This window comes from Haplochromis burtoni, unplaced genomic scaffold, assembly GCF_018398535.1.
Source record: "Haplochromis burtoni strain Fernald_Lab_line unplaced genomic scaffold, NCSU_Asbu1 Contig_439, whole genome shotgun sequence".
Classification (NCBI taxonomy): domain Eukaryota; kingdom Metazoa; phylum Chordata; class Actinopteri; order Cichliformes; family Cichlidae; genus Haplochromis; species Haplochromis burtoni.
In genome coordinates, this window is record NW_024582800.1 from 53,149 (window position 1) to 65,361 (window position 12,213).

Consider the following 12,213-nt stretch of genomic DNA (forward strand, 5'->3'; position numbering starts at 1 on the left):
CGAGCCACATCACATAGCTCTGACAGTGACATGCAGAGGTGGGAGTGTGATGATATGGGGCTGCACAAGTATAAAAGGTGTTGGGGAGATGGCATTGATAGATGGTGCCATGAATGCTTGTGGATATAGCAAAATACTAGCTGACATGATGACTCCCAGTCTCCAGAAGACTGGCAGAAAAGGAATATTCCAGCATGATAATGATCCAAGCACACTGCCAACATCATACTAAAGTTCTCTTTTTTAATATATTTTTGGGGGCTTTTAGCCTTTATTGAAATAGGATAGCAGAGCCAAGACAGGAGAGCTGAGAGAGAGACCAGGGGAAGGCACACATTAAATGCCCTTGGGGGAGATTCAAACCCAGCCTCTGCATTACCCTTATGGATTGCCTGCTCAATCCAGTGAGCTAAACTGGCTTTGTGCTAAAGGTTGTAAAGAATTAAAAAAGCAAATCTGTGACCTGGCCTAGTATGTTGCCCTACTTAAACATCTAATGGGGTAACTCACAGAGAATGATAGAACAACACAATCTGACCCAGGAAATCTGTCCCACCATAAATAAAGGCGGCCATATACTGAAAAAAAGAAAGATTTGAATGTCTGTAATGAACTTTTGCACTATTTTGCAGCCTCTGTTTTTCATATAGGTGATCTAAAATGTAAGCTTTAGTTTATACATACACTTGGCACGACAATGGCATTTAATACAGTAATCACATCACATTTAATTCACTTTAAAAAAAATTCCAGCTAAGCAATTTTGTGCAATACAATAACTGGACAAAGTTTTATTATAAACAAGACAAAAATTATATGGGGACTGAGAATAAATACGTTTAGACTGTAGCTGTAAAGACTGCAAGAGATTTGCAACTCAAAGTTTATTCCAAAGAGAGGTTGATGCATAGTAAGATGAAGCTGTATCGCCTCAAGATATTTTCTTAGTTCTTCTGATAACAACTGGGCTGCCTATTGACATCTTACAGCACGCAAAGGAACAAAGGTTTGTTATTTAGGATGCAGAGATTGTGAAATCCTGGGGAGATATAAGCTTGAAAATATCAATTTAGCCAATTGGCCATTTTCTGCTTATTGCTTATTCATTTTTGTTGCCATTCATCCCTCCCTTCTCTGCCAGCAACCAAAGAAATCTGTAAAAATAAATAAATAAGTGAACCATTTTACTGCTAACGAGTTAACAAGTTTAATACAGATCTAAGAAATTAGATCCCACATGTAAAAACAAAAACAAAACACTGGCCTCTGCCATCGGGGATTGTGATATTATTTATGGATAAGCTGATGGCAGTCAAGAAGGTGATATTGGTCAATACAGATGTTCTGTTGAAACATCTGTGCAGCCTTGTTTATGTGCATAGTTATGCATTTTATAGAATGTTGCTTGTAAAAACAGCCGCATGTTGGAAACAGAAGTGATAAATATGCCTTTAATGAATTTTCACAGACAGTTGTTGGGAAAATAAACGACTTTAAATATGCCTCGTGGACCTGGAACGCTAAATAAATTCACAAATTTGCTGTTGCTGTAATTCAAATTGCACACGAATGAAAAATCTTTGACAGAGGTTTGTTTAGACAGGATTTTTTCTGGTTTTCTGTAGATGTTTGACGTAGAAATCACTCTAATCTGAAACAAGGAAGCATGAAAATGTTTTAACCCCTAACCTCAAGGCTAAGGTTATTCATCTCCTTTTTGTCCTGTGCTTTATTTGATCCTGCCAGGCGTTAATTATAATTGGCTCAAAGAAAATCGAATCAATCATCAAGCTAGCGAGCTTTGTTGTCCCTTAGAGTTGTCATTCTGAGTCAGAGAGAGCGAGAGAGGCAAACACTGTGTCAGTGAGAGACCGAGTCAAAAAGAGAGGTGCTCTGGGTGTGGTGATGACTGCTAAGTATTGTATGTTGACGCACTAAGAAGAGCGTGGCAGGAAGCTGATACGGGATGACACTGATGTGTTTTGACAGGCCATCACGTAACCCTCTTCTCATAGGTGTAAAAGCTCCAATTTTAACCCTTTCACTGACAGAAATATGTTTCCTTTTTAAAGGTTTCGAGCCCCACTGGAAATGCTTTGTGGGGGTTTTTTTTGTGGCTTCTACTTTCCAGCTGAAAACTAGATGATGACCAAAGTGAACATACTTACCTTTTTTTTTAAAACTTTTTTAAGCGAAAGAAATAAAAACACTTAATAAATACAAATTTTTTAAACTTTCCTAAATTTATCGAATCTTGTAGATTAACATTTAAAAGATTTTTATTCATCTTTATTGATTTCCAATGAATTCTTAACTTGACGATGCTAAGCTATGTATGTTCTGGGTTATTATTGGGGTTTAGTATGCTGATGGATAAATGATTAAACTTCATAATAGCTCTATCGATGATGATCTACAGGGCAAAGATGGAAAAGTCACCACTATCATTAAGGGGGCAAATTTTGCTTGCTGACAGGCCAGGTTGCACCCAGCATGTGTGGATGCACTGCGCAGAGGTTTATTGGATGAGGATTTGCATTATTTGCCGTGTATGCATCAGACACTGTTCAGTAAACAATATTTTTCAGACACAGTTTTGAGAACTATTGCAGACAGTAAAGCTCAGTCAAGAAACATTAGACATTTTGGAAAGTCTATTTTTTCCTGATTGCATCATGGTCGTCTTGTGCACTGCTGGGATTCTCTGTCTGCTCCTTTGGCTGGCTTTCCTGTGCTGTGTCACACATTTCTATACCGAGCATGAGTGAAGCAAGGCTCGTAAAACAACAGACTTCAGAATAAAAGCGTTTAACAGAGGCCGTATATATAATGCTATTAAAATGTATTTTGTAATAGTGTAAATCTGACATGTCTTTTATAACCCATGTTTCAAATAAATAACAATTTAAATTCATGCAGAACCTGCATTAAACTCTGATAATTAACATCTGCTAGCTTTGTAATGCAATAAACATTTTTTGTTTTTTTTTAATAAATCAAGTACATTTTCCAACAAAAATAGGGGCTTTCTTACATTTTTGTACATTATAACATCTTTGGCTTAAATGAAATTAAAGATGACATTTTGGTGGTGTTGCAAAAACATTTTTTATAACTAAAAATATGCAATAAACTATATCTACATGTCAGATAAAATCTCTCATGAACATATCTCCTTTTGGAGACTCCTCTATTAAATACTGGGCGGACTGAGACATTAATTTAAGGGTATAAATTGTTATGTTATATTTTTCTATAAGGTAAAATCATTTACAAAGCAGTAATTGAATTTGTAGCGGTTTCTCTCCTGTGTATGGTGACCATGCATCACTTGAAACTCCAAGATGATGTTATTATCCGTTACAAATGTCAGAGGCTGTCAGACAGAGTTCTTGTTTTAAGCCCAACAATCCAAGTGGGACCCAGTGAGCTTGAGTGCAGCGGGGGCAAGAATTTTAGAGAGATGGCTTCAACTTCGCCAGGTAAACAAACAGACAAGCAAACAAACACGATTCAGTGCGAGCGATTCTCTCGTGACTATAAAATTCATTGCTTTTGCTCGCTCTCTTTTATGAGTGTCTTTTGAATGTGTGCAAGGCCATTGGACAGGCAAACTCTCAAACATCCTAACATATAGCACCAGCTGCAGGCAGAGACAAGTAAACTGTCAATTTACCCTTGAGGTTTACAGCTGCTTAGCAATGATTTAGAGCCTGAAACCTCAAACTCTGCAAGATTTAAGATTGACTGTTAGCCTTTTTATCAGGCAGAAAGACTTGAAATGGCATCCAACTTCTTATCCTCCCTTGAACCTGTAGCATTACATATTAATATTAGGTTATTATATCCGAATATAGCATGAATATAAATGTGATCACTGAAAAGTAGTGTCAAATTTAGAAACCTTAATCCTGGATAAGTCCTGCATTATACCCAAGACAGTGCAGGTCAGAGAAACATAATTCAGATTCAAATCAATTCATATTTTCCACATCTCTGTAATTCCACATGTATAAACTGAAAAAAACAAAAAAACCTCTCAGTTACCCATTGTTGTCAACCACCTTCCTGTAAGTGAATGTAGACGTTATTATAGACTTACAGGATGGTTGGAAATCCACAATTTCCAGACCCAAGGAATGACATGTGTTTTCCTGACACCTCTTACCAGCTTTTATCCGTTTATCAATTGAAGATTTCTATCAGATTTCTGCAAATGAGTTTATTGATTCCATCAAGCTGGGTAAGTTTGAGGATACACATCAATCACCATGAAAATAGACAAACGGAAAAAATAAATAAATAATCTGACAAAAACCAACAGTGGAGTCTGGCAAAGCCAAAGAAAGCAGTTCTTTGTTATTCTTCTGACCTTTAATGTGATTGTTCAGCCCTGTTCACAAAGGGCAAAAACAACAAGCTGTAGATTACACGTCAGTCATTATTCCAAATGTAGACACAGAGCATAAAACCTCCAAGGCTTTGCAAATATTAGATACAGTTTTTGCTTATAGAGCATACTCTTAAATTACTTTTTTTAGCATCTACTTTTTTCACAGTTTGAGTCCTGTTACAGTCTTTGATCAGTCGGGTAGATTTTTTTTTTCTTCCTTCTTGGTTCACCGAATATAGTCTTGCATAGCGGCTAAATGCTTTTCAGAGAAAGATACCAGGTTAAGCAATTAATGTGAGTAGTTGCCGGTTATACACCAATCCTGTTATGAGAAACCAGTGTGGTGCGGGCCAACAGGCGCCAATCTGCTTGAGTTCATTTCCTGAGCTGTAACTGATGAGGGAGCAGCGGAAGTGATGGAGAGCAACGGCTTCTCCCTTATCACATAAAACATTCCTAGAACTACTCCCTGTTGTCAGATTTTATAAAACATATGTGGGAGGAAAAGATAAAAATCACCCGGGAGTTCCTTTTTTCATAAGTTTGATCGCTTATTATCTGTGGTACACCAACATCTAACCCTCATCTCTGTGAAAGAAAGTGAAGACCCCAGAGGTTTCAGCTCATTGCTATGGCCTCTGGGCCACCTTTGGCCAAAGTACCACCACGCTGAGACCTGTTAAGTTAGTATTTTGATAAAACTGCCATGTTCCCTTCAGCACTGTCTTATCAAATCATGCACATTTCAGTCATTTAGTCATGAGTGCCTTGCAAACCTATGAAACAATAGGTCTTGGCCCCAAATCAGCAATACAAAGTATGTAAATTTTGGATAAAATCAATCGCATAAAATGAGCAGCCTGAGTGAGTCAGAGATAGAAAGGCAGTGCATTATGTGAGGAATCCATTTTTATCCCCGTTGGATTTTCTCATCTTTTTCACTTTGCCTGTATTTGAGGAGGTAGAATGAGAAAACAGTACAGCACTCACTTGTTCTCGTCTGTCTTAAGGAGACTGGGCATCCGAGTTATTTATTTGTTTCAATGACAGTTACATTAATGAATACCTGTGACATGCATCAATGTTTTGCAAAGTACCACTGAATTATTTGGCACAAGCATCTGGCTGCTCTTAAAAAATGTATCGCTAACTGGACAAACAAGGACAAGTGCAATAAAAAAAAATATGGAAGAAATAATAGAATGCAGATAATATACTCATCAGTAGTTGCACACATATACATATGTTAGTTGGATACAATGTTCAATATTTCTGCAAAAAAACTAAAAAAAACTAAAAACAAAAACTCACATATAGGTACATAAGAAATTTAAGATGCTGCGAGGCTTTTCTTCTCTGGCAGCCTTCAGCCTGTGAGCACGTTTGTGTTCATTTGGGTGTCTGTCCTCACTGGGAACAGCAGCTTGAGCGTGTGGTGAGGGAGTGTGCAAACCAAGCATCGCAGGAACCACATCACAATACATGAAATGTATTTTCACAATGTACCTGCATTTCTTTTTATAGCAGGGAGTTATTGCATAACTTTAATAGAATGGCTTACTGACTTTGATGCACATTCTTGCAAAAACTATACTCACTGGAGCAAGATATCTGCAAGGTGCCATTAAGCCTTGATTTACTGTTGATGGCGGATCATGTTTTACTCTGTCTGCCAACTCTCCCTTTGTGACAACAGTATATTTGTTTCCACGGGCTTTAAATTTGTAACCCCACCGCTACTTCTGGATGGGTATAATTTTGTTATATCGATCTATTTTGTTTACACACTTTGAGCAGATTTTTTTTTAAATAATTCGCAGTTTCGCTACAAGAAACATGGCAGCAAAGTCTTCTCCTACAGCTGTTTGAAAGTTGCTCTTTTTCATTCTGCCTGTATATTAGTGCCATTAGCATTTTATCAATGACGCATTGCGATAAAAGGTCAGCTTTTGTGTGAAAATCAATCACCCTTTAACTTCCCTCTTGAGGCTGCCATCATCTCCCCGTGTGATTGATAATTTGGGTTAAAGAGGTCAGTATTCAAAAAATTCATCTAGTTTGTGCATCAACAAAAAGTAAAACGAAAGAACAACAAAAGCATTCAGCAGCCTGTAATCTGCCTGACACATGTTTCAGTCTGAGGTAAGGCAGGTCACGTTTAAACAGCAGGGACCAGAGGTGTAATCAAAGTAAGGAGAAATCAAATGCCAAGTAGACTTACTAATGCATTTATTAAATCTGCAATGGTCACCAATTAGTCACCTTTTTCCTTTCACTTTTCTACATCACTGTGTTCCTGCCTCTTTTTCCAACTGTCACTTTCATTTATTTTTCATTTTACTTATTATTACTGCCCCTTAGGTTGCTCGGTAGTAAATGCCAAAGAAATTACGTAGCCAAACCTTAATAAAAAAAAAAATGACTGCACACACCTTAAGACATGCAACTGGGTGGGCACACATGCAGGCACATAAACTGTGGGTTTGTGTGAAACGCATTATTTTTCATGAGAGAGACAATTTGGAAGCACAGGGCTCGACTGTCCCAAGCCCTTGGTTAATAGCTACAATGGCATTGTGTGCTATTGACTGCAATATGACAGAGCATGGTGAAGTGATTACAGAGCAATAGAAAAAAAAACAGCTGGTTAGCCAGAGAAATGAAAAGGTCCAGCAGCTACAAGCCTCTATGATTATAGAGCATCCCTGATGCTGTGGCCAAGCACAGAATAAAAGCTCTGATCTAAAACCAGCTGAAGACACTAAAACAGATGTAGTGAAAACACACAGAAACTTTGAGTCATGCAAACTAGTTTTTGCAACACCACCACAGCACACTGACAGCACGTGTGCACATAGGTACCCTCACATTTACTCTTTGTGCTGATTTTTCCTTTACTCCCTTACATATGTATTTATATACACAGTCAAATTACTGCCAGATTTCTTAGATTTCGTTGTTGGGTTTTATTTTAAGATCACAGTTTTTCTCTCCAGGCATGACATAATTAGCAGATGTTAGTAGTAGATGATTCATTCAGTGGCCCATCCCTATAGCTGGTGCGCTGCAGATCTCCCATTCTCATAAAGAATCTCGTAAAAGAAAAATTACAGCTTTTTATTCATGGTTTTCCTAATCCATATGGAAATGCCCTATAAAGACATAATATAATGTATATACTGTAAATAGGTGTCTTATGAGGGGCTCATTAACTAACACTTATTACAGGGAGTAAATTAAATTAAAAAGCAACATTTTTTCTCTTGTTTTTCTTGTTTGTTTGACTGTTTACACACAGGCTAACTGGAATGAATATTCCAGCACCCATCATTAGCAACAAAAACTGGTTACGACTGCATTTTGTGACGGAGAGCAACCACCGCCACAAAGGCTTCAGGGCTCAGTATCAAGGTAAGACATGATTGCTTCATTTGCACATCGTAATAGAGGGCCCCCTACATGAACAAAAGGGTTCATCGTAGGAAAAACACACTGTAATTACAAAACATGTTTTTGATCTTTGTTAACTGAATATCAAACACTTTGATTAATATTCTCTGTAGAGGGCATGAAGGCTTTTTCTGCTTTAAATCAATGACTTCAAAGCGCCTTGTTAATCAAATATTTGAGAGATAAATACTGTATATATATATTCTCACCCTCGCAATACTACAGCTCAATAGTCTCGTACACTCTCATTGTTTTATAGCCTGACTTTAAGTCAGTGTATGTGCTGCATGGACTATTTGCTGCATATACTTAGCCTCGAAGTGTAGCCCTAAAACAGATTTGAAATCTGCTTGTTCACTATAAAGCTCTATACAAACATTGAATAACATGCATGTGGCAAATCGTTGTAAATGTAAGACAAGCATTCATTCAGGTGCATGAAAAGTCACCTTTGTCCTCTCCTTTTAATTACTATGTAGTGGTCAAGCAGTTTTTATGAGTTTTCATATGAACATAGATATTTTTAAACAGACAAGCACTTAGAGGTTTTATTGAGCAGTGTGCTTAAAAGCATGTATTAGTTCTCATCGAATCAGCAAATAGATTCCCCTCCTTTCTTTTGTACTTGTGTGGAAAGAACCAGCTGACCTAGAGTGCAATTCAGAGGAGAGGCATTGCTCCAGTACTTTCAAATTCAAATAGCCTTGTTTTTGCTTGGTTTTTGCTTGATACACCATTTTATCGCTCATGGCTGTTCTGTTAATGATGACAGCCACTTGCATCACCTGGCTTTTGTTTGCAATCTGGCCCCTGCTGTGTTTAATTAGACTTTCTTTAGATAAGTAGCATTGCAGTCCTGGGGCGGCTTTTTGATTCTGCATGGTGTGTGTGTGTGTCCCCACTACAAGCTATAACCATTAAATCCGCTCTGACCAATCAATTTCCATCCACCGTTTAAAATGTGTGAGTTATATCAACAGGCAAACATAATAAACAAATAAATATATAATCTAGGTTTGATTGAATTGCCAGGGCAACCCTTTAGATTGCACCATACCCTTCGGACTAATGCCTTTTGATAAGATGATGCTGAGCAAAAGCAATTACAGTTTGATGTTCTTCATAGGACCAAGTATTATCCAGAGAAAGAAACACTTGTACTGTATCTTCTCACATCTAATACTGTAACTTCTTTTATCTAATGAACTCTTTCTATTGCTCTCGACCAGTGAAAAGCTCTGGAGAGCTTAAATCCAGAGGGGTAAAATTATTACCAGGAAAGGACAACACTAACAAACTGTCTTTGAGTAAGTCTTTTATTTTTCTTATGCAACTGTTTTCATTGTTTGGATTTTTTGTTTATGGAGGGCTTGTGTTCTGGGTCTTTGTTTTCTTTTTGTCGCTTCCCCCCCTTTTTTTGCTGCCTCATTCGATGAAGGAATTAAGCTACAGTACTAGATTTTGCAGAAGTGCAGTCTCTTTTTCTTTCTGATGACCTATTTCCCCTGCTGCCCAGGACTTCCTCCCCTGCCAGAAACTTACTGAGCTAGATCAGCCCTAGTTAGGTATATTGCAGCAAACCACTAAACATGATCAGCTTCTGTCAGACAAAACTCCATCTGTCTCATTCTATTCTATGTAAGCTACACATTACACAGACTTAAGCCCATGCACTATGTGATCTACACATATAGCGGTAGTCAAGGTTGAGTGACCACTCACTTGTCAGATGATTTGTGTACACTTAGAGCGAAGTAAATGCATTCTAATTGCTCGCGGAGCTCTGTCATTAACATAAATCTGGAGTAGAATTCCCTCTAACTCAACAGTGTGCTAAACACTCAGATGATAACAGGTTGTAATCTTTATTGCCTTATGTGTCATAGATTCTGCACTGCATGGAGACATGAATAATGCAGTGAGCTCAAGTCTTTTCTATGAGACAATACTGTATATCATTTCAGAGACTGCGAGGAGAATGCTCCGTACTGTATGCCTTGTGGATTTACTCCGTATAATTGAACTCATAACGACATTATAACCTGTGGCGATTAAGTTCAAAAACGAATGAACTTCCTCAAAGCAAGCAACATGCCATTAGAGCGCCGCACGCTAAAACTGAAGGGTCTCTGTGTGTGTTTGGGGTGATGTCTTGTTGCAAACATTGCAGCAGACCTCAGTGATAATTATGCAGCTACATATTTCATGAGTTTAATTTCCAGTGCATGCAGACATTGATGTACGGATCATAATGTAAGGGGAACATGAGCTTGTTAAGTCAGAACACACAAGCTGTTTTCCTGCCTCTAAATCGCCTCTCTGCATTCTTTCCATGGTAAAGGCAGTATTCAATATAAGCCATATCTCCAAGGCTTTATCTAGTCTACGCAAATTATTATTATGTATGGAGAGTCTGACTGAGTGATTATTGTTGCTCCTACAAGTGATAGTTGAAGGTTATTTAATCCTCTTAGTGCCTGTTGGATCCAGATAGATTTTCCTCTATTTTGTTTAGCTCAGGTAAGAGTGCTGCGTTTACCCTTGCCACTCACTGTAATATCACAAAACACAACAGCACTGAAAAAAAAGCTGTTAGTTAAAAGTCTCTGACATTTCGAGATGAGGTCAAACCGTCATGTGTCAGAACTTTATGATTCGTGAAAGCAAAAACTGTTGAACATGCAGGGTTATCGGCTATTCAGGTGCTTGCTGTTGCAGTGGGTGTTGTCTGAATACACTGGGCTTTAGCAATTCAAGTGTCTCTCTCACAGTGTTCTTGGTCCCTGTCTTCTCTGCTTAGTGAATGAAGGAGGAATCAAACAGGTGTCTAATTACTGCCCTGACCCAGGGGAGCCGGAAAACGGCAAACGGATAGGCTCCGATTTCAGGTGAGTTGTTGTTTTGCAGCTTGAGTGAAGGATACGTAGCGTATGTGCAGATGTGTGCTGAGGGATATTGAAATGAGTGCTCCGCTTTCAGTATTATAACTTGCGCCACATGACTGCATGTCATGAGTTTTTACTGTCACAATCTATTAAGTCAGCAACAGGTGTGCACATAAACTAGTGTTAACCAGTTTATTCTCCACCTGCTGCAGATTTCAAACATTCTTTGCTTTATTTACTGTCATTTTAGTAGATTCTCAGTCTGTTGGCTATAATCTTCTTGTTAATATTGTGCAATTTAATTTGTCTCAGTGCCCATTTAGCAAGCATAGGAAAAAGATAACAGGGAAAATAATATGATCAACTTTCAGTCTCTTTGTTCTGTTATGTGGCATGGTTTGATTTTTTTTTTTCAGTCTTATCCTGTTATGTGTACATAGGGAAGCCCAGTGTAGTCACCTGTGACAGTACAAGTCCATTGTCATTGTCTCGCATTACTGCATCATATACTCGTTTCTTTGTAAATGAATGACCTGAAACAAATAATGAATTTGATATTTCATCAGGAGTCATTTTTGAGGAATTGATTGCTTTTTTTCGGGCGTTAATGGTGTTTGCTATCTTCTCAGCATCGGAGCAACTGCTCAATTTACCTGCGATGAAGACCATGTGCTGCAGGGTTCCAAAACGATTACCTGCCAGCGCGTTGCCGAAGTCTTCGCTGCTTGGAGCGACCACAGACCCGTCTGCAAGGGTGAGCGGGGCTTCCGATGAGCTAATAAAACTGTTTGATTAAGGCGGTGCCTCTGGATATATGCTCCATGCAGATAGAGGAAAGTTCATTGCTGTTAATTATGTATGAAAGCCTCTTCTGCTACACTCTGCTTTTCCATTCCAAAATGCCCTCACTGTTTTTCTGTGTTTCATAATACCTGGAGCACCTTTTAGAATTTGATTAATGGAAATGTGACTAATAGACCTCCTCTCTACTTGTGCAAACAATATATTACCTTTCAGTCACATTACAATGCACGAGTTATTACTCTGCCTTCTGAGCGCCACTTTCATCAATATTTATTGTGAAGTTGAAATTAATTTTTATGGGTCATTTAGTGATGTTTATGCTGTGTGTCCAGCACAGATCTTTATATCTTTTCTATATACACAGACAAGTATAAAATGATAAATATGTAAAAATGCCGTTTGGCCTGAATTTTTGGTCACTGAAAGTACAATGAAAATGTTTGGGTTGACCTTTTTGCCTTTAAAGCTGCGCCAATTCTCCAAGGTACACTTACTGAGAGATTTTAAATCAGCGTTCCAGATTGGAGAACTTTATGAATTAGAAAAGTTTGAGATGTCTCAGTTAAGATCAGGGCTCAGTGGGGATCACACACTGTGCTGGAGGACTCCTTTTTCTTCATGATTCTCACGATGGTTCTGTATTGCTCGTGTACGTTGGGGGTTATTATGTCACGTCATATT

General features: G+C 38.2%; 1 protein-coding gene across 2 annotated transcripts in view; it reads left to right on the plus strand.

Moving 5' to 3' along the window:
- Positions 1-12,213, plus strand: part of LOC102309299 (CUB and sushi domain-containing protein 3) — a 159,952-nt gene that overhangs the window by 1,409 nt on the left and 146,330 nt on the right. For both annotated transcript variants that reach the window (XR_006052877.1, XM_042213393.1), the window contains exons 2-5: positions 7,692-7,804; positions 9,073-9,150; positions 10,644-10,731; positions 11,358-11,482. Coding sequence is in view for 1 of the 2 variants with exons in the window: in XM_042213393.1 (XP_042069327.1) it covers positions 7,692-7,804; positions 9,073-9,150; positions 10,644-10,731; positions 11,358-11,482 (404 nt within the window). In the remaining variant the exon portion in view is untranslated. The remainder of the gene's footprint in view (positions 1-7,691; positions 7,805-9,072; positions 9,151-10,643; positions 10,732-11,357; positions 11,483-12,213) is intronic.